Source organism: Poecilia reticulata, chromosome 16, assembly GCF_904066995.2.
Source record: "Poecilia reticulata chromosome 16, P_reticulata-male-v2, whole genome shotgun sequence".
NCBI classification, from domain to species: domain Eukaryota; kingdom Metazoa; phylum Chordata; class Actinopteri; order Cyprinodontiformes; family Poeciliidae; genus Poecilia; species Poecilia reticulata.
Genome location: NC_088845.1, coordinates 1,180,256 through 1,202,480, shown reverse-complemented (window position 1 = coordinate 1,202,480; position 22,225 = coordinate 1,180,256). Strand labels below are relative to the sequence as shown.

General features: G+C 46.9%; 1 protein-coding gene across 1 annotated transcript; it reads right to left on the bottom strand.

Annotated features, from left to right (window-relative positions):
* Positions 1-1,932: 1,932 nt before the first annotated feature.
* Positions 1,933-22,002, bottom strand: thbs3a (thrombospondin 3a). Its single transcript, XM_008430685.3, has 23 exons — positions 21,593-22,002; positions 18,078-18,284; positions 16,876-17,129; positions 15,352-15,454; positions 15,242-15,268; positions 15,068-15,150; positions 13,161-13,212; positions 12,903-13,051; positions 12,697-12,834; positions 12,170-12,244; positions 11,781-11,933; positions 10,973-11,083; positions 9,822-9,929; positions 9,591-9,750; positions 8,026-8,144; positions 7,894-7,946; positions 7,604-7,785; positions 7,337-7,515; positions 6,557-6,605; positions 6,276-6,472; positions 5,694-5,866; positions 2,810-2,949; positions 1,933-2,737 (listed from the first exon to the last, which is right to left on the bottom strand). The coding sequence occupies exons 1-23, from the start codon at positions 21,723-21,725 to the stop codon at positions 2,676-2,678; spliced, it is 2,907 nt and encodes a 968-aa protein (XP_008428907.2). The 5' UTR covers positions 21,726-22,002; the 3' UTR covers positions 1,933-2,675.
* Positions 22,003-22,225: the final 223 nt, after the last annotated feature.

The window sequence follows — 22,225 nt, the reverse complement described above, 5'->3', positions numbered from 1 at the left end:
GTCTGAAAACGTTTCGTCACCGATCAGAATCGGGTTTTAGAGATTCTGGTGCTGAACTGAAACAAAAGAACTGGAACGCTAACACGATTCATTCTGCCCTCCAGAGTTACATTATTCAGACAAGTGTGTCCAAGGTGAGGCGCGGGGGCCATTTGTGGCCCCCGGACTTTTTTTGTGCGGTCCATATGGGACAGAAACTTTCCCATCAGCGCAGATTGTTGATGCAGATGGAGACAAGTTTTCACAAAAATGTTAGTATTCATCTTGTAATAGCCAATCTTTCTGCTGTCCCTTTAACTTCACTGTAAATGTTGCGTTTATCCATCGAGTTATTTACACTAAAAAAAACTTTTTTCAAATAAAAAGCCGCCTAAAAAAACCCAGAATCTTTTCTAGTTTTCTTCAGTCAAGTAACAAAAGTTGTGGTACATGTCCCTGTAGAGCTTGGACCGTCTTGGTTCTGGTTCCAGCCGGGTCAGGGGCAGTAAGGCTAACAGTCTTGGAGGTTAAAGGTCACGTTTTTCTTCCAGGTCGCGTGGTGAGGTTCCTCCCGGGGGCGGGCAGGTTCGGGATGCGGTGCACTGTTGTCATGTCCCTCCAATATTGCACTCGTCCCGGCCTCCCCGGCCCAGGGGTCGCGACCCCGCCTCCAGGAGGACAGGTGACACGGCGTCTTCAGGAGACGAGAAACGTCAACGATCGGCTGATGGTTTGTGAACAACTTCAGAATCTCATCAGCACTAAAAAAAGTCTCTTTGACTCGTTAAACCTTAAAAACCCGTTCTCCTCACCACCACACCGTCGGTTTGGAACGGTTTCTTTCTGCGTGGCTCTCTGCCCAGGGCGGCACAAACCCCAGGTCTCCGTCAGCTGCAGTTTAATGTTTTTTGTTTTTGCTGGGTAACAAGAAAGCCAGAGTTTGAAACCTTTGTGATGAACAGGGCTAAATTAAAGGGCTGCTTCTCAGTTTTTTTAAGAATCTGGAGTGAATTTGATCAACTCCAGTAAAAAAATCTAAAAGTTTAAAATTATTTAAACTATTTGAAATTTATTAGACCTTTATTATGTTTGTGAAATTGAAAGCCTTTTTAATGTTTTTTGTCCAAGTCGAACCTGGAGTGAATTGAGCACACCTCCGCTAGCAGTGCAGCTAAGCTAACTGTTTGTTTAGCTCTGATTGAAGACAATCAGTCATCACTTAGCACAGTTAGCTTCTCCTAAATAACTTTTTCTGGATAAATTCTAACATGCTAATTTACTCAAATGCTTTTAAAAGTTTCAGTTGACCAAAGTTCAACATCTGTGTTGAAATTTTGGTTCCGTTTTCCCGCCAATAATTTTGGCAGGAAAAGTTTTGTTCCCGTTTGTTTCAAATAAGAAACAAAAACACAGACGGTAGAGATATAAATAAGATATAAACATAAAAATCAAAAATTAAACTGGTTCTGGAGGGTTATAGACTTTCAAGAGAAAAGGTCATTTGAATTGACGTTAGCGATTTAGCGTTAGCTTCCACTAAATACGACCTCGGCGCAGGGTTTTGGCGTTAGCGGAGGTAACGTTTATGATTAATGCTTTAAGATTAGCTTCTGCTAATCACCTGTTGATGTAGCTTTAGAATTAGCAGATGTGTTTTTGTACAATGACAGCTATTCTGAGCTAATACGTTATAATGCTGTAACATTAGTAGAACTAATGTTCATGATTAGCACTTTAGCATTAGCTTCCATTAAATACCATGGCAGTGCAGAGCTTCAGAGTTAGCACAGCCCACCACTGGTTAAATCAGTTGTTTTTACATTTCTCTAGATTATCGTTTAAATTTATAAATAACTAGGATTGAGATGTTTTTGTCTCAGAACTTTGGTTCTGGTGTTTGTTTCTCTGTTTTACAGTCAGCGTCTGAGAATAAATCCTAAAAAAACGAAGGGGCCGTTGTTGGGTTGGTTGTTTATTAAAAACGTATAAAACATGGAGGACACTTTGATTCCAGCTGATTAGCTTCATCTTGCTGTTCTTCTTCTGTGGTTTCAGTGTGTGAAACTGGTCTTGTGTGACATATTGGAACATGTTTCCACCATGTTTCCTCCTCCTGTGGCTGAAGTTCAGTCTGCCGTTTCCACTGCAGGAACTGCTTGACCCGCTCCATGTTGTTTGGAGTGACTACACGCATGTTTTACAGTGTAAGCGATAGTTATTGTTAGGTGTGCGACATGTACAGGTGAGTCATAACCTCTGGCGACGTTATATTTACCTGCGTATTAAAGCCGGTCGCAGAAAGGAGTCTGGTGCTCCACGCAGAAGGAAAACGCTTCGATTCATGAGCTCTGAAGCTGGAGATGCATCGTCCACATTGTCATGTTTTATTTGGTTAACACAAATGATTTTTGGGTTTTCAGTGACAGAAGCAGAAACAAACTGGACCTCAAAGAGCCTTTTGAGTCTTTTTCTGTCATCAGGACAGAAGCAAACATGGTGGAACTTCTCTTCTCCTGATGGTAGCAGATCGGGTTATTTCACGGAAACAGCCAAATCAAAGGGCCAAAACGTTTTACAGTAGAGCCGAGTGAAGACCATGGAGGGAAAAGGTGGACACGCTGGAGATGACGGCTGGTTTCTGCTTCTCCCGTCAGGCGCTCGGCTCCCGCCGTGTGTCTGCAGCCCGTCTGCCGCGCTCAGACATGAATGTGCATGAGAAACTGCTGGCGATGCGCTGCGAAGTCTTCAGGCACCGTGTCTGAAACGGCAGAGGAAGAGTTTTAAAGCAAAGTCTAGAGCGACGCAGAGTCGCAGGCGGAGCGGTTTTTACCGTTGCATCTGTAGCGCAGGTTGGACCAGATGATGTTTTCCTGCGAGAAGCAGAAAACGCCGAGTCGGCCTCCTCTCATCGTCGTGTCGATGACGACGCCGGAGTCGGCCACCATGTCCGTCCCTTCAAAGAACCGCACCCTGAAAACAAAAACAAGACGGATAATCAATCAATTAACCCAACAATCATTCCACTAACCAGTCAATGAAACAATCAATTAACTAGTTAATCAACCAGCCAACCATCATCCTTCCTTCCCAACTAACTAACTGGGTATCTTCTTTCATGGTTAGCTAACTAGCTTCTTTCTTTCCTAGCTAACTTCCTTTGTAGCTACTTAGCTAACTTTCTTCCTATCCAGTTAGCTTCTTTCATAGCTAACTAGCTTCTTTCTTTCCTAGCTAACTTCCTCTGTAGCTACTTAGCTAACTTTCTTCCTATCCAGTTAGCTTCTTTCGTAGCTAACTAGCTTCTTTCTTTCCTAGCTAACTTCCTCTGTAGCTACTTAGCTAACTTTCTTCCTATCCAGTTAGCTTCTTTCGTAGCTAACTAGCTTCTTTCTTTCCTAGCTAACTTCCTCTGTAGCTACTTAGCTAACTTTCTTCCTATCCAGTTATCTAGTTAGCTTCCTTCATAGCTAACTAGCCTCTTTCCAAGATCACAGAATATTTTTCCCATCTCTCCCTCGTTTTCATTTCCTCCTGACAGGCTGAACAGGACATGATGTGCTTCTCAAACTTCAAGTTCTGGACCAGCAGGTTCTGGACCAGCAGGTTCTGGACCTGCTAGTTCTGGTTCTGGACCTGGTTCTGGACCTGCTGGTTCTGGACCAGCAGGTTCTGGACCTGGTTCCGGACCAGCAGCTCTTCGGACCTACACCAGAGTTGAGGGAAGTTCAGTTTTTCCCTCATAAACTCTTGCAGAGTTTCTCTCCGTCTGCATCTAATCTGCATATGAACGGCGGCCGAAGCGGATTCCTGCCAGGGCTCTGGTCGCCATGGAGACGGCAGGGCTCTGGTCGCCATGGAGACGGGTACAATGGGGAGCCGGGGGGCCCCGGGGCCACAAAGGAGGTTCAGAGGGGAAAGAATGCAGTAAAAGGAGAAAAGAGACGAATAACAGACGAGTGCAGGAGACATCTGCAGGCTGAGAGTCCGACTCAGCAGTACTGTACAGTACTACAGAGAGTACTACAGAGAGTACTACAGTACTACAGAGAGTACCACAGTACTACAGAGAGTACCATAGTACTACAGAGAGTACCATAGTACTACAGAGAGTACTACAGTACTACAGAGAGTACTACAGAGAGTACTACAGTACTACAGAGAGTACTACAGAGTACTGATGCCAGGCTCAGATATCTGTTTTTAATCATAAAGTCATAATGTCCCATAAAGTTGTAAAATTATGATAAAAAGTCTTAATGAGAAAAGTTCGGATAAATTTATCTAGATCTATGTGACTAGATCAGTTTAATTTTTAATTACTGATTACTAATAATTACTTCAAAGTCCTGCTGATAATAATTTGATGCCGACGTCATATTTGTCGTATGATTTTATTCTCATGTTTCAACTTTACAGGGTAAAACTGCAACCTTATCCTCAAATTATTACAATTTTATGTGTCATAATTCGACTTTATTCTCAAATTATTACAATTTTATGTCTCATAATTCGACTTTATTCTCAAATTATTACAATTTTATGTCTCATAATTCGACTTTATTGCCGGATGATTTTATTACAACTATATTCTCGTAATATTTTAAAGTACTGTCATATTATTATGACTCTAATTGTAACATGATTGTTTATTTTACAGTTTTATTCTTGTGTTATCTTGACTTTATTCTCATAATATCGTGACTTTATGTTTGTACGTCTTTATTCTGTTGATTTTTAAATTTTTTCCTTTAATAAAGGAAATAAATATAAAAAACCTGCTCTTTGTTTTTCTCAAGTTATGTCAATAAAATTAATTATTAATATTAATAAAAAAGTCAGAGGGATTAAAAAGCAGAAACATATAGGAGACAAACTTTTCACAAAACTCTGTGTTGCATCTTTTAATGAAGTGGTTCCATTAAACCCTGTTGGAGGAATTAATGGAACCACTTTGCCAAAAGAGACAGTGTTAATATTTAGTGTTAATATTTAGTGTTGATATTTAGTGATCAGTGTTAATATTTAGTGATCAGTGTTGATATTTAGTGTTAATATTTAGTGATCAGTGTTGATATTTAGTGATCAGTGTTGATATTTAGTGATCAGTGTTAATATTTAGTGTTGATATTTAGTGATCAGTGTTGATATTTAGTGTTAATATTTAGTGATCAGTGTTGATATTTAGTGTTAATATTTAGTGATCAGTGTTGATATTTAGTGATCAGTGTTAATATTTAGTGATCAGTGTTGATATTTAGTGATCAGTGTTAATATTTAGTGTTAATATTTAGTGATGATATTTAGTGTTGATATTTAGTATTGATATTTAGTGATCAGTGTTGATATTTATGGATCAGTGTTAATATTTAGTATTGATATTTAGGGCTCAGTGTTGATATTTAGTATTAATATTTAGTGATCAGTGTTGATATTTAGTGATCAGTGTTAATATTTAGTATTGATATTTAGGGCTCAGTGTTGATATTTAGTATTAATATTTAGTGATCAGTGTTGATATTTAGGGCTCAGTGTTGATATTTAGTATTAATATTTATGGATCGGTGTTGATATTTATGGATCAGTGTTGATATTTATGGATCGGTGTTGATATTTATGGATCGGTGTTGATATTTATGGATCGGTGTTGATATTTATGGATCGGTGTTGATATTTATGGATCGGTGTTGATGTCTTGGTGTGGGATCCCGTCTGACCTGATGTACCCGACCTGCGGCCGGTGGCTCAGCTGCCAGCGGTACGACGTTTTGTCCCTCCAGCCGGCGTTTCGGGGATCCTTCCAGAGCAGCTTCACCTCGCCGTGCGTGTCTCCGGTGTGCCACAGGGCGTTCCTCAGGTACTCCCCCGGCCCGGTCCGAGACTTCACCGCCTGCAGGACCAACGACTTCAGCTTCAGTGCTTTTTAACTCCCGTTTTTGTCACTTGTCAAAATGTTTTTTTCAAAAATAATCTTGAAACATGTATTTCAAAATGATTGTTTTAATATTAATTTTTTTGTCAATTTTTTTCAGTTTAAAATTTTTCCAGTTTCAAAGTTTATTTCAGTTTCGTTTGAATCCAGGTGAGGTGAGACCTGGAAGAGGGGGCGGGGCTTATCTGGCTGAGTTCAGATTTAACTTGTAGCATCAGATTGTAACCATAGTAACAAAAATCTGACATTTTAAATAGTATTTATTGTGAATAAACAGACGTAAACGTTTATCTCTCTGGTTAGTGTTGAAACTCTGGTGTTCATTTCGCTGATGCCTTGGGCCGGCTGCCTGCGGGAAAAGCCGAACCTTGAGCTGCAGGGCGGGCTGGGCCGTGGCCCGGAACGGGACGGACTGCCAGTACGCCTGCTCCGTCTGCTTCCACATCACCACGTAGAAGCTGGACGAGTCCTGGTACCCGAAGACGAAGCCGGCGTAGTCGTCGTCCGTCACCGTGTTGACGTGGAACGTTCCCTCAAAGTCCACGCCGTTAAACGCCGTGTAGCCTGCAGGAACATGGAGGTTTGACGGATCAGAACCAGACCCGTCGGAATCTGAGGATTTCAATCTGAACCTGAAGGGAAACGCACCGACAGCCAAACCCGGGTCGCTGTTCATCGTCTGAACGATCTCCATGCCCTGAGGACAGCAGAACGGCAGATTAATGCATTCAGAGAGTTTTTACTCCGCTTCATTTCGTCCAAACGGTTTTATTCCCAATCAGCAATAAATCAATCTAAACTGACATGGGCTCAATAATTTCCATTTGCGTGATGTGTCGTCTTTCCCTTTTCTTTCTTTTTCTACCAAGAACCAGCCAGATATCGAGGAATCTAGGAAGGAAGTTAGCTAGCCAGCTAGGACAGAAGGAAGCAAGTGAGGATCAAAGATCATCTCGGCCCGTTTGAAGTCCATCGTTCTCCAGAGGAAATCATTCGGCCCAACGTCGTTCTGAGAGGTGAAGCGAGGCCTGTTAGCATGAAGCTAACGGCCCTCAGGTAGCAGGTTAAATGCGTGTTAAATTCAAAACAACTTCAATTTCACAAAACTAAGTCTTTCTCTAGCTTGAAGTGGTTTCATTAGCTCTTTTTTTATGAAGAGCTAACGCTCAAAAGCGAAGATGGAAACACGTTTGCCAGATAAACTGATGTAGCGAACATTTTCCTCTCACGACTGATCAGCTGTTTCCAGTGTCGTTAGAATTGCTTTTTGTCTCTCCGTCGTCAGACAGCATGAAAGATCGCTAATGAATTATAGCTTTCCTGAAAACCTCTCTCCGTTTTCCTGAGATCTGTGGATCATGCTAGTTTGCAACCTCTACTTCCTGACATGACAAAGGGATGGAAGCAGCTAGCATAGCAACGAGTTACCTGGTTCAGAACCACCCAGTTGGGGTCGATCTGGGCCTCGCCTTCGGGGTCCAGGATCACCGTCTGATAGGCTCGGAAGTCCGTCAGCGTGACCTCGGCGCTCTCTGGACACACGTCGATCAGATCCATCACGGCGTCGTTGTCGAAGTCGTTCTCACAGACGTCTCCGACTCCATTAGCTGAAGACGGAAACGAGACAGACGGGTCCAGACTGAGTCCATGGAGAGAAAGGTTCGGTCCAATCAGGATTCTGGTTCTGCTCTGTACCGTCTGAGTCTTTCTGGTTCGGGTTGATGATCAGTCTGCAGTTGTCGTAATCGTCGATGACGCCGTCGTTGTCGTCGTCGTGGTCGCAGTCGTCTCCGAGGCCGTCGTTGTCGGAGTCCAGCTGGGAGCTGTTGGGGATGTCAGGACAGTTGTCTCTGGAGTCCTGGTGGCCGTCTCCGTCCCTGCAGCAGCAGAACAGCAAGACGAGCATTTCAGCGTGTCGTCATGGGTTCAGCGACCTGAACTGATTGGACGACAGTAGGGGATGGCGTTATGTTTGCCAGACATACGAGTCCAGGTTGGTGTCACAGACGTCTCCCACCAGGTCGTTGTCCACATCCGTCTGCAAAACCAGACAAAGTAAAAACCTGACCAACCAGAGCTGGTTAAATGAGCCAGGTTGCTGCTGGGGGACACAGAACCTGCATGGGGTTGCTGAGTTCAGGGCAACTGTCGCAGGCGTCTCCGACTCCGTCTCTGTCTCTGTCCGTCTGCATCGGGTTGGGAACCTTAGGGCAGTTATCCAGAACGTTGGGAATACCTGAACACAGAAACAGGCTGATCCAACAACCGATTGGAGTGTTTTAAACCGTGACTCAACATTTCAGGCACATCCTGAAGAGAAGATGGTTGCCTACAAGTGTCCGGGCAGAAGAAGACATCTGGAGATAGTTTCCTGATTGCTTGAGGTTAATTGTGTCTCTGTGTTTGTGCAGAGTGGGTGAATGTGAGCAACTTTATCACCAAAGAGCAGCAAAGGACGGACGGACTTGACTTCAGAAGGACTGACTGACTGAAGGTACCATAGCAGGTAGAGGCAGGCCAATAGCAAGGCAATGGAGAAACTGCCACAGGTGAGATTACCCCAATCCTGCCACACCGCCATCCTCGTCCACCCCGGTCAAGCCCAGAACACGGTAACCCAAGCGGTAAAGTTCCCACACAAGACCACCCAGCAGGAGAGAAACCCTCAAAGGCCCAAACACAGCAGGAGGCCACAGCAGGAGGCCACAGCTGGAGGCTGGAGGCGACGATACCACCCCGCCTGGTGATTTCCCTTCTCACAGACCAGTAAACTGTTCTACTGGAACCAAAACAGATGTTGGAGGATTTCTCTTTAGTCTTTGGCTAAAATCCATGAGCCATCTCTGCTGCTAGCGCTAGGCTAATGCGTTAGCTTTGGTTGCATTTACCCAGAATGCCCTGGGCTGTAGGGATCCATCTCTGGTCCGCTTGATGTTCACATGCATTCAAACTGAACCAGCGTTCACTTCTACACACACCTCACCAAACAAGCTGGACTTTCTAAGTCTGTTGCAAAGCGTACGTCTCATTAGACCCGAGCAGCGAAAGCACTGTGACGGCCCATTGCAACTGTACTGCTCATTATTATTATTCCATCAAATGAATTGGCTTTTCGGAGGCCTAGTCATAAACAAAATCTAAAATTTTCCACACGAGTCAGTCATAAAGTTAATCAGTTTTAAACGGAAAAACAGAAATTTGAAATATGATACACAGATAGAAGAAGTTTTCAAAGATAAAAGGTCTTGAAGGCTTTTTATGAAGGCTTTAAGTCATAAACCAACAGGAAGTCGGCCATTTTCAGAGAAAACTTTTTAGTTGAAATTTAGTCACTCTGGCCGTAAGGCATAGTCGATAAAAAGTTATCAAAATCCTGATATTTTATGATATTTGAAGGCCAGGCCTCAGACTTTGACTACATAACAAAAATCTTAAATATGAAAGTGATGAGGCACGAAACCTGAAATTATTTTCTGAATGCTTCTTAAGTTTGGATCTGCTGGTTTGTATGAAATCTGACAGATTCTGATCCAACCAGAATAACCCAGACTGGCCTCCCGATGCTGAATATCATTTATTGGACTCATTTCAGCAACATTTCCTTGGAATAGGCTGAAATCCTTCACGTTGGAAGATCCCTGCTGTTCCCTCTGATCACCAGCAGAGGGCAGATTGTCCTCACCATCTCCATCGATGTCCTGGTCGCAGGCGTCTCCCTGTCCGTTGTTGTCCGTGTCCTTCTGGTCGCTGTTGGGGACGGTGGGACAGTTATCACACGAGTCTCCGAACGAGTCGCTGTCCGAGTTCTGCTGGTCTTTGTTGGGGACCAAACGGCAGTTGTCCTGAAACACAAACAAGACGTTAGGTTGACCGCGGCAGTCGGAGCAGCGTCTACACCCGGGTGATTTCCAACCTCCACGTTCTTGATGCCGTCTCCGTCTGCATCCTCGTCACACTGGTCTCCGATGCCATCGTTGTCCGCGTCCTCCTGGCCCGAGTTCGGCGTAACCATGCAGTTGTCCTGATGGACGAGGTCAAAGTGTCACCAAGTGTCATCGTAATGCTGACTAGCAACGGAGGGAAATTTGCAATCTGACCCTTTCCAGGTGCAATCTCACCTGTTTCCAGGTGCGACCTGACCTGTGTCCAGGTGCGACCTGACCTGTGTCCAGGTGCGACCTGACCTGCGTCCAGGTGCGACCTGACCTGTGTCCAGGTCCGACCTGACCTGTCTCCAGGTGCGACCTGACCTGTCTCCAGGTGCGACCTGACCTGCGTCCAGGTGCGACCTGACCTGTCTCCAGGTGCGACCTGACCTGCGTCCAGGTCCGACCTGACCTGCCTCCAGGTGCGACCTGACCTGCGTCCAGGTCCGACCTGACCTGTCTCCAGGTGCGACCTGACCTGTGTCCAGGTGCGACCTGACCTGTCTCCAGGTGCGACCTGACCTGTGTCCAGGTGCGACCTGACCTGTCTCCAGGTGCGACCTGACCTGTCTCCAGGTGCGACCTGACCTGTGTCCAGGTGCGACCTGACCTGTGTCCAGGTGCGACCTGACCTGTCTCCAGGTGCGACCTGACCTGTGTCCAGGTCCGACCTGACCTGTCTCCAGGTGCGACCTGACCTGTCTCCAGGTGCGACCTGACCTGCCTCCAGGTGCGACCTGACCTGCGTCCAGGTGCGACCTGACCTGTCTCCAGGTGCGACCTGACCTGTGTCCAGGTGCGACCTGACCTGTGTCCAGGTGCGACCTGACCTGTGTCCAGGTGCGACCTGACCTGTGTCCAGGTGCGACCTGACCTGTGTCCAGGTGCGACCTGACCTGTGTCCAGGTGCGACCTGACCTGTGTCCAGGTGCGACCTGACCTGTGTCCAGGTGCGACCTGACCTGTGTCCAGGTGCGACCTGACCTGCGTCCAGGTGCGACCTGACCTGTGTCCAGGTGCGACCTGACCTGTGTCCAGGTGCGACCTGACCTGTGTCCAGGTGCGACCTGACCTGTGTCCAGGTGCGACCTGACCTGTATCCAGGTGCGACCTGACCTGTATCCAGGTGCGACCTGACCTGTTTGCAGTGCTTGTCGTTGTCCATGCAGGGCAGAGAGCGGTCGGGGTAGCCGTCGATGTCCGTGTCCATTCCACAGGTGTGTCCGTTTCCGGCCCAGCCAACGTTACACTGGAAACGCATTCAGAACGCAGAAAAGATGAAAGGCTTCCAGCAGAACGCTGAAGTTTACGGCTGAAACAGCTAATCCTCATTAACCTTTACTGGAATAAAAGGACATTTGCTGAAAGAACAATACATTTAGAGCAGAAATTATGTCAAAACTGTATAAAAATAAGAACATTTTTAATTTTAGATAGAAAAAATGTCTGCCTGTAATCCTGATCTACCAGGAAGTGGAAGTTTTAGCTTCACCTGGTTCAGATTCTGGAAAAAAAAACTCCAATTAAGCACCTTTTCCATCCATTCATTAAATGATTAACCCCCAAAAAATATCTGCAGAATGTAAAAATCTGATTAATCGATTAGAACAATCGATTAATCATTGTAATAATTGATTAGCCGTTGCAGTGGGGAGTTAGATTTGATTTGCTCCAACACACAACAACAGATTCCTCCCTAAAAACGCCGAACCCCAGTAAAAACCTGATGCATGCTGGGATACGTTTAGCTCATACACCCTGGAGCTAAACGATTATTTTAATAATCAATTAGTCTGATGACTAAACGATTATTCTGAAAATTAATTGATTTAATCAAAGAATTTGCCACATTCTGCAGGTTTGTTTGATTAACTGTTTGCTAAACGTGTTTTATTTCTTCCCGTTTCCCGTTTCATCTCCTCCGCTGAGAGGTTTTTCCCCCTCACCCTGCAGGAAACCTCTCCGTTCCTCTCCATGGCACAGTGGGCGTTGGTGTCACAGGGGTCAAAGGTCAACGCGGCACACAACTTCCTGGGGGAGCAGCCAGACGTTTGGTTGCCGTAGAAACCGGGTTTACAGCCTCCGCATTTGTAGGAACCCTGAAAGAGACAGGAGAGCTAAGTGTCCACCAGGGGGCGACGTCTCGCCGGGATCCTCAGTAAAACTGGTTCGTTTCTCAACCTGGGGATTTTTTTTTTTTTTTTGTTTCTGCCTGAACGAACAGAAAAACCTGTAAAGGTGAAAGATCTGCAGCTTCAGACGCCGGCAGGCAGGCAGTCAGTCTGGATCAGGATCCATGAATAAAACCGGAGCGTCTCCTCGTGTTTCCACTCACCACAGTGTTGATGCAGACCGAGTTCGGTGCACAGGCGTCAGGGAGGTCCACACACTCATCGATGTCCGCGCATTCCTGAAACACACACACAGATCCAGCTGGGACTTCAAAGCTTAACTGACAGGAACATGTTGAGAAATTCCCCTGGAAAAGGTCTCGGATCCATCTGGTAAAAAGCGAATGATCTGAAACTAAAGGAGGAAATTGAATCTCTGGCTTTAAGAGACGGAGCATCGGAAACCCGCGCAGGACGCCGCGGATCGCCTCTGCTCGCTTCCCGGCGGCTTAACGACCAGCGGTGAGATGACGTCGCCCCGACTCGACGCGGTTTTTCCACAGCTGGGAGCTTTCTGTGCTGCTTCAGAGGCTCTAATGGTTTCCAGCTGCATCCCAGCAACACTGGGATCAAACTGGGATCACCGGCAGCTGAGTGTTGCTGCTACCAATACTTTACTTCCTCATAATGTTTACTCGATTACTCGTAAAAATACTGGATAATAACTGAGGCCCCGCACCCCACAGCAGACCTGTTTGTGTGTCTTGGCGTAGTCCAGTCCTGTCCCGGCCAGCGGCGCCCCCCACAGGCCTGGAGGACACGGCTTGCAGACGAAGCCTCCCTCCGTGTCGACGCAGGCGTCAGGGGAGTAACACGGCTGCAGCTCGCACTGCGGACCACAAACAGGAAGCAGTCAGCGTCTCGCATCCTGTGCCGGGCGTCTCGTGGCGTCCTCACCTCGTCGACGTCCCTGCAGTGCGTCCCGTTGCCGGTGGTCCCAGGTGGACACTGTCCACAGGTGAACCCGGGGTACTGCGGGCTGTCCATGCAGGACACTCCTCTGTAGCAGGGGTTGGGGGAGCAGCGAGAGCGCGGCTCATGGAAACCTGCAGGCGGACGGAGGGACAGGTGGAGGACAGGGGGACGGACAGACAGGGGGCGGCTTCAATCGGGTCCTCAGGTCACTCAGAGACGTCCACAGAGCTGCTGACTCACCACAAACCTGGCACTCCAGGATGGTGTTCCTGATCAGAGACATCTCCTTCACCTGAGGACAGACACGCCGTTGGATCCTGAGACCACGATGCTGTCTCACCTGTCCCTCTGTCTCAGTGTCTCCCTGTCTCACCTGTCTCAGTGTCTCACCTGTCTCATTGTCTCACCTGTCTCCCTGTCTCAGTGTCTCACCTGTCCCTCTGTCTCACCTGTCTCCCTGTCTCTGTCTCACCTGTCCCTCTGTCTCACCTGTCTCAGTGTCTCACCTGTCTCATTGTCTCACCTGTCTCCCTGTCTCAGTGTCTCCCTGTCTCTGTCTCACCTGTCTCCCTGTCTCAGTGTCTCACCTGTCCCTCTGTCTCACCTGTCTCCCTGTCTCTGTCTCAACTGTCCCTCTGTCTCCCTGTCTCTGTGTCTCCCTGTCTCACCTGTCTCAGTGTCTCCCTGTCTCATCTGTCTCACCTGTCTCATTGTCTCACCTGTCCCTCTGTCTCACCTGTCTCCCTGTCTCTGTCTCAACTGTCCCTCTGTCTCAGTGTCTCACCTGTCTCACCTGTCTCCCTGTCTCAGTGTCTCACCTGTCTCTGTGTCTCACCTGTCTCACCTGTCTCAGTGTCTCACCTGTCTCACCTGTCTCACCTGTCTCAGTGTCTCACCTGTCTCACCTGTCTCCCTGTCTCAGTGTCTCACCTGTCTCACCTGTCTCCCTGTCTCAGTGTCTCACCTGTCTCAGTGTCTCACCTGTCTCACCTGTCTCACCTGTCTCAGTGTCTCACCTGTCTCACCTGTCTCCCTGTCTCAGTGTCTCACCTGTCTCAGTGTCTCACCTGTCTCAGTGTCTCACCTGTCTCTGTCTCAACTGTCCCTCTGTCTCCCTGTCTCAGTGTCTCCCTGTCTCACCCGTCTCCCTGTCTCAGTGTCTCACCTGTCTCAGTGTCTCACCTGTCTCCCTGTCTCTGTCTCAACTGTCCCTCTGTCTCCCTGTCTCAGTGTCTCACCTGTCTCACCTGTCTCAGTGTCTCCCTGTCTCACCTGTCTCCCTGTCTCAGTGTCTCACCTGTCTCAGTGTCTCCCTGTCTCACCTGTCTCAGTGTCTCCCTGTCTCATCTGTCTCACCTGTCTCATTGTCTCACCTGTCTCATTGTCTCACCTGTCCCTCTGTCTCAGTGTCTCACCTGTCCCTCTGTCTCACCTGTCTCCCTGTCTCTGTCTCAACTGTCCCTCTGTCTCAGTGTCTCACCTGTCTCAGTGTCTCACCTGTCTCAGTGTCTCACCTGTCTCAGTGTCTCACCTGTCTCTGTCTCAACTGTCCCTCTGTCTCCCTGTCTCAGTGTCTCCCTGTCTCACCCGTCTCCCTGTCTCAGTGTCTCACCTGTCTCAGTGTCTCACCTGTCTCCCTGTCTCTGTCTCAACTGTCCCTCTGTCTCCCTGTCTCAGTGTCTCACCTGTCTCAGTGTCTCCCTGTCTCACCTGTCTCCCTGTCTCAGTGTCTCACCTGTCTCAGTGTCTCACCTGTCTCCCTGTCTCTGTCTCAACTGTCCCTCTGTCTCCCTGTCTCAGTGTCTCACCTGTCTCACCTGTCTCAGTGTCTCCCTGTCTCACCTGTCTCCCTGTCTCAGTGTCTCACCTGTCTCGGTGTCTCACCTGTCTCCCTGTCTCTGTCTCAACTGTCCCTCTGTCTCCCTGTCTCAGTGTCTCACCTGTCTCACCTGTCTCAGTGTCTCCCTGTCTCACCTGTCTCCCTGTCTCAGTGTCTCACCTGTCTCAGTGTCTCCCTGTCTCACCTGTCTCCCTGTCTCAGTGTCTCACCTGTCTCCCTGTCTCTGTCTCAACTGTCCCTCTGTCTCCCTGTCTCAGTGTCTCCCTGTCTCACCTGTCTCAGTGTCTCACCTGTCTCAGTGTCTCACCTGCTCTCTGATGTCCTGCCGCAGCTCTCCCAGGATCTGGTTGAAAATGATGAGCTGACCAATCAGAGCCTTGGTGTGTTCACCTGGCGTATGATGTCACAAACAGGACGTCCAATCAGAGATCAGAGTAAAGGTCATGGCCGATCAGAACCGGTTAAGTGATCAGAACCTCACCCAGGATGGACTGGACCTCTCCGTTCACTGAGGAAACAAAGAACCCATCACCGATCCGGACCAGAACCACAGAGCAGCTGAACTCCAGGTTCGGATCCAGGTGAGCTCACCTGAGTTGAAGGCCGACGAGTCCCCTTGGAACGGACAGTCGGTCAGCGCTCCGGCTTTAGCCACGCTGCCCCCTAGAGCCAGGCGGAGGGACTCCACTGCGCCCTGACAGAGAGAGGCCCGGTGAGACAGACGCAGAGACGCGTCCGTCCTGCTGGACGGGAAAACGTCTAATCCTGAATCAGGATGAACCGAGGAGTTCTGGTCCAAACCTTCAGGGGAACCAAACTGAGGTTCCTCAGTAGAACCAGAGTTCAGAGGTCAGCTGAGGTGCTTTGTCGAGACGCGTCCCGGAGCCCTGCGGTTTTCAGTCCCACTCGCAGGAAACCCCGAGGAAGACCCTCCACAGCCTGTCCCCCACTAGAGCAACCGGTTCCCCCAATAGCAGGTCCTTTCAGGTACACAGCAAGGTACCAGCCGGACAAAGATGGCTGCTGACCCTTTGCAACTGCGTCAAGGCTCACAGACGGACGCTGGACGTGACGGACAGGACTTTGTTTTTCCAAGTTGTTGCCAGAACCGCCGTTGTTCAGGCCGAGTCAACTGGTCTGGGGAAGCAGCCGACCCAGTTGGAGCTCATCGACTGCGGTTTGTTTCCTCCTCCCTCCTGATCTGATCAAACTGCTGGCTGAATTCACACCAGACGATTTCTACCTCCATGTCTGACTCGTGCCATCTCCATAAACCAATAGTTGACTGCATGTCACTATTCTCACCTTATAAAAAAGGGAGCAGCGGCGCTTGCGACAGACGGCTGCTGTCCGTTACCATCTCCTGTCCCCATCAGAAGCTAGGCTATGGTTTGGTTAGCATCTGTGTGCTAAACAAGAGCAACATCAGGGGATCGATTGTGTGTTTCTTGAACAGTTTTACTGAAGTTAATGTGCACGCAGGTTGTGTTGATGTCTGGCTTACGAAGATCAGGCGATTTGATTGGCAGCAAACTGCATCGTCACCCAGCAAACAAATAGACTGGAAGGTTTAAGAGAAATTGGCCCTCAAGGTTGGTGAAACAAAATGGCCTCACTGCTCCGCTCGCAGGTGGACCGCCCACGTCCCACCGCCAGGAAGACACTGCCAATGGACAAAGGCACAACGTGGAACAGAACCAGACATGATCCGTCTAGAGTGAGACGACGGAGACCTGGCCTAACGGGGCCAAGTCAGGAGCCCGGTCCTCCAGAGCTGCTGTCCTTTAACCTCTGGATGCCTCTCTGCGCCAACACACCTGAATCCCCCGCGCTAGCAGTCATCCAGCTCTGGTAACCAGGGATTCACTTGATCCAGGTACGGAGGACGGATGCATCTAAAAGGATAGCAGCTCTGGAGGACTGGAGACACCTGGACTAGGCTGCCTTTCCCTTCTGGCCTGCGGACACCATGGGGTCCTCCAGGGGGAATCAGAAGCAACATTTGAGTAGAGAAACGTAAAATGTCCTCCACAGCTTCGTCCTTCAAACTAACATCATGTAAAAGCAAAACAATCAGTTATTCAGATTCCTCTAGTTAATTCTTATCGCTCTAACCTGAAGTCGGGCGTACGATTTCTGTCCATGTCGGATCTCCACCATGTCCGCCTCTCTGGGCAGAGGAACCAATGGGGGGACGCCCTGACTGGAGTCGACCAATCGGCAGTCGGCATACAGCTCCACCTGCATGCTGCTGCGCTGGAGGCCGCCCAGTCTCAGGATGATGGAGTGAGTCCGTCCGTCGGCCAGGACGGAGTTCTGCAGGTTCACGGTGTGGACCTTCCCATCGGCTTTGACGTACCGGACCAGAACTGAGGACGAGGAGGAAAAGCTTAGGTTTTTCTTTTACGGGCGGTTCGTTTATGTGGGAGAGAAGCGGAGCAGGAGGAAGCTTCAGTTGGATTGGGAAACAGACTTCATGTGAAATGTTGAGAGAATAAACAGTGAGCAGGTACTCGAGCTGTTTACGGCCAACATCGAGATCAAAACAGTCTCTACTTTATGAAACGGTTTGTTACAAAAACTTTAATGTCACTTTAAACATTTACTCATCCATCCATCCATTTTCTTGCACCCTTTTTCCCTCAGTGGGGTCAGGAGGGTTTGCTGGTGCCCATCTCCAGCCAACGTTTCGGGCGAGAGGCGGGGTCACCCTGGACAAGTCGCCAGTCTGTCGCAGGGCAACACAGAGACACACAGGACACACACACACACTCACACCTAGGGACAATTTGAAGAGGCCAGTTAACCTGACAGTCATGTTTTTGGAATGTGGGAGGAAACCGGAGTACCTGGAGAAAACCCACCATGCACAGGGAGAACATGGAGACTCCATGCAGAAAGACCGGGAATCGAACCCAGAACCTTCTTGCTGCAAGGCAACAGCTCTACCAACTGCGCCACTGTGCAGCCATTTATTCAACATTTATTCATTGCCTTCCCATTTGTTTGAATTTGCATTAGCTCCTGCTAATGTTGTTAGCTCAAGTCAGTTGTGTCAAATCTGGCAAATGTTTTTAGCTCCTGCTAGTAGTGTTAGCTAGAGCTAGCTAATAGATCTTGCTCCAGCTTATGGTGTTAGCCCCTGCCAATAGCTTACCTTTTGCTTATGGTGTTAGCTCTAGCTAATGTCATTAGCAAGAGCTAGCATCATTAGCAGTAGATCATAAGTCCATCTCGTTTATGACGGCCCATGAAACCGTTTTTGTTTGCCTCAACAAGCAGCTCTCCTCGTACCGAGTCGCTGAACTTCCACCAACCTTTGTGGATCTTCCCCATGATGGCCACCTCCAGGTACTTCCTGTTGTCCTGCTTGCTGTAGAGCCCGAACAGAACCCCGCCCATCTTGACGGGCAGTCGGATCGTGGACACCACGTAGACGTCACTGAGCGCGCTCAGACCGCCCGACAGCTTCTCCACCGCCGCCACGTTCTGCTTGGAGTCCTGGAGGCTCAGAACGTCGATGACTGCAGGGAGGAGACGCAGACACACGGCAAGCATCACAGGAACACAGAGACGACCACGTGACGTCATTCAACACGATGATGTCACTGCTCCTGCTGCACTTTAACGTTACAGCCGCAGCCGGCAGATTGTGGGAAATCCCTCTAACTGGCCGTTCTGGAAATGAAACCCAGCAGAACATCTGGAGCCGAACCCACAGCTGCTGGTTTGACAGACTGCCCAGTTTCTGTAACACAATCCCAGTTTGACAGACTGGGATCTGGTTCCCTGAGCTCCTGAGGCCGGTTCTGAAAACCTGGACCTGATTATCAAGACTTCTTCTGCCTGACACAGTTTTCATACCTGTGGAAACAGAAAACCGCTGAGTCAGCGAAACGCCGGAGACTTCATTCAGTCTCTTTAAACAAACTTTAGGTGTTGCTCTGATCTGCAGCTTTTCACTGCGTGCTGGAACTTTTCACAATATGTGGACAAGAAAACACTTGATCCTCTTTAATAGAGCTCACACAGAAGAAAACACGATTAAAAAACATAAAAAATCTCTGAATTATTTACAGCCTGGACAGAAACTCAGATGGTTTTGTGCCGATTAAAGACGTTCAAACTATGGGTTTGTAACGTTACAGTCAGGACTAAATAATTAGATTTATTTAGCATCTTGAGGAAATAAAAAGAGAGATTCATTTTTCAAAGTCATATTTTCACCATGTCATTCATTCATTTATAAATGAATGGATGAATCACAATATTGTCAGCTAGAGATTCAACTACAAATTAAAAGAAAAAAAAACTTTTACAATATTGGCAAGTGAATCTGAATATTCCCTAAATATCCAAATTTGACCAATATTTAGCTTTAGGCTAAATATTATCTAATGTTTAGGTAACAAATGTTATGTATAGATAATAAAGGCAATTTTTAACTTTAGGCTAAATATTTGACTTGCTAACTAAACATTTATCCAGCTCAAGGTTTCTTAATATTAAGCTTAAAGGTAAGTATTATCAAAATATTTAACTTCTTAACTACATATTTAACTAGTTTAGAGCTAGCTAGATATGCAGCTTAAAGCTAAATATTTAGCTTGCTATTTAGCTACCTAGCATCTTAAATACTATGCTGAATATTTAGTTTGAAACTGTTACATTATTGCTGTTAGTTTTGACTGCGCAGCTTTTGTCGGACATGTTGGATTCCAACATGTCCGACTGCGTCCAGCGAGCTGCGTCGGCTCCAGAGTGAAGTTTTCCCCCCTGATGGATCCTCCTTCTGATTGTTCAGGATTCCTGGGAAATGAATGCTGTAAAAATCCGACCCCCCGAGTCGGGTTGCTTTCCCTCTCTGTCCAATAAAACAGCCGTGGAAAAACATTTGGGTCAAAACGTCTCCAACAGTCCGAGACGGTGATGATGAGAAACAGGAGCCAACCTGGACCGGGTCAGGGTCAGTCAGGATGTGGGCCTGAATGTCATACCAAGGTCAGAGGAAACTACGGGACAAGATCAGGAAACTACGGTGGAAAAAACAAAAAGCTGAAGCCACCAAACAGAAACGTTTCCCGAGTGGAAAGAAAACTTTTAAAAATCATAAAATGTCTCCAGAACGTCTGCGGCTGCTGGTTTCAACGGGATATCAGAAATTAAATCCGTTTGGAAAAAGTTTTCCATAAAATTAACGTTTGTCAGAAAACATGAAGGAAGGAAGAATCCTATAGCAGCCAATGCAACGAGTCTGAGGATACCTCTGACTGAAGACTGTTAGCATGTCGCTAACAGCTCAAAATCCAGAGACGATTTTCCACAGCAACATTTCCTGGATGACACCATCAGCTGCTGTCTCGCTCTACTAATCCACCTCGTTTGCTTTTGACACTCCTATGGAGCTAAATCAGGGCCGTGAAGTTTGCTCAAAAGAAAAAACTATTTAAAACTGAAAAAAAGAGAACGATTTAAAACTTAATTTATTTTTTCCAAACTGAAAAAAAGATTTGAGACTGAAAAAAATGAAACAGTTAAAAAGTTCTGAATCTCAAAAAAAAAAAAAAAAACAGGAAAAAACATGTTCAAAACTCTTTTTAAGATTCAGGTGATTTTTTTCCAGATTTTTTTTACAATTTCAAAATAATTCTTGAGTTTCAAATCTTTTTTTCAGTTCAATTCTGTATTCCTTTAGAACACAGGTGTCAAACTCAAGGCCCGGGGGCCAAATCTGGCCCGCCGCAGCTTTTTATGTGGCCCTCTGGACTCCAAATTACATCAATAAGTCCTTCCAGTTTTTCACAAATCTGCAAAAATCACACAAAATCAACAAATTTCCACATTTTTCCCTGATTTTACTGCTAATTTCCTCAAAATTGGTCAAAAACGTTGAATCCGTAACTGATACGAGTGATGGAGTCACATTTGACATCATACATTAGTGTAAATATTATAAAAGAATAACGATTACAAATATTTCTTAATATTCACCACAAAATCTGTCATTTTGATTGCAAAAATAAACACTAAAATAATCACAAATCCCAGAGGAACAGCTATTTATTGATATTTTAACAGTTTTATTGGTTTTATCAATAGATTCTGGTGCAACCGGCCCTTTAAGAACATTCAGATTTTTGATTCGGCCCAAAATAAAAATGAGTTTGACACCACTGCTTTAGAACAAACATCATGGCCCCAATTTAGCTCCATACGCTGCTCTTTAAGTCTCAGCATATGGTGGATTAGAATCAAAGCCATGTCTGATTCCTTTTCTCCTGCAAAGTGTTGTCAGAGCAACTATTCCTGCTGCTGTTAAATGCTTCACTTTAATTTTCCATGATTGCATCACATGAGCTCATTTCCACGCTGTAAAAAATTAAAGCTTTCCATTTAAAACGCGTCTTTTCCCTACTTGGATGTTCTGAGAATTTTACAGCCGTTCCAGCCCAGACTGTGGCTCCATTAAACTATCAGTTCCTCATGTCAAACACATTTTCAGAAATAGCGTACCAGATTTTTAATACATGAAACTGAAAAAAAATAATTCTAAAAAGTTTTGAAACTGTAATATATAAAATTAAACTGAAAAACTATTTTTTAAATTAAAAGACATTTCAAATTATGGAAAAATAAATTATTTGAAACTGAAATAAAAGATTTGGAAGTGAAAAGTTTTTTTTTTTTTACAAACTTTATGGCACCAATTTAGCTCCATAGACCCATCAGAGACGATCAGTACCGAGTTAATATGTTAATTAACCTCTACAGCTTCACCTGACCAGAACCTCTCAGAGAAATAAACCCTTGAAGTCCGGCTCGGTTCTGTTACCTTGAACGTCCGCTCCGTCCGGGAACCCGGCCGACAGCTGAGCGAACAGAACCGCCAGCAGAACCGGGAAACCCCAACCCATTACTGGACCGGTTCCGTCTGAAAAGTTCCAGCAGCAGAGCAGAATGATCATGGAAAACAATAAACTGAGCTGTGGGTTCGGAACTGAGGATGGACCCGAACCCTCAGGCGGCAGCAGCGGGGGGCGGGTGGGGTTCGGATGAAGTTTCGGTGCGGAGGAAGAAGCGGCGGTTAGGGGAAGAACAGGCTGGGTCCAAACCGAGAGACGAAGAGCAACAAGCCACGCACCAGTCCGAACCGACCCGAACCACCGGAGGAGAAACTGACGGTCCAGACTCACGAGCTCACAGCTGGAAACTGCAGCTGGCGCGCGCGCGCGCGCACGCCCCGCAGGCGCGCGACCGGAGAGAGGGACGTTCACAGGATTCAGCTCCGAACCGGACGGGTCCTTCTCCAGTTCTGATCCAAACGGAACCCGAAACTAAAAAAGTTCAAATCCTGAATTAAACAGCAGAAACCAGATTTCTGAAGGGATGCGGCTGATCAACGCAGAGTGAAGGAAGGTTTGCGTCATATTGCGATTAATCAGGTTGATTTCAATGTGTGTTATTG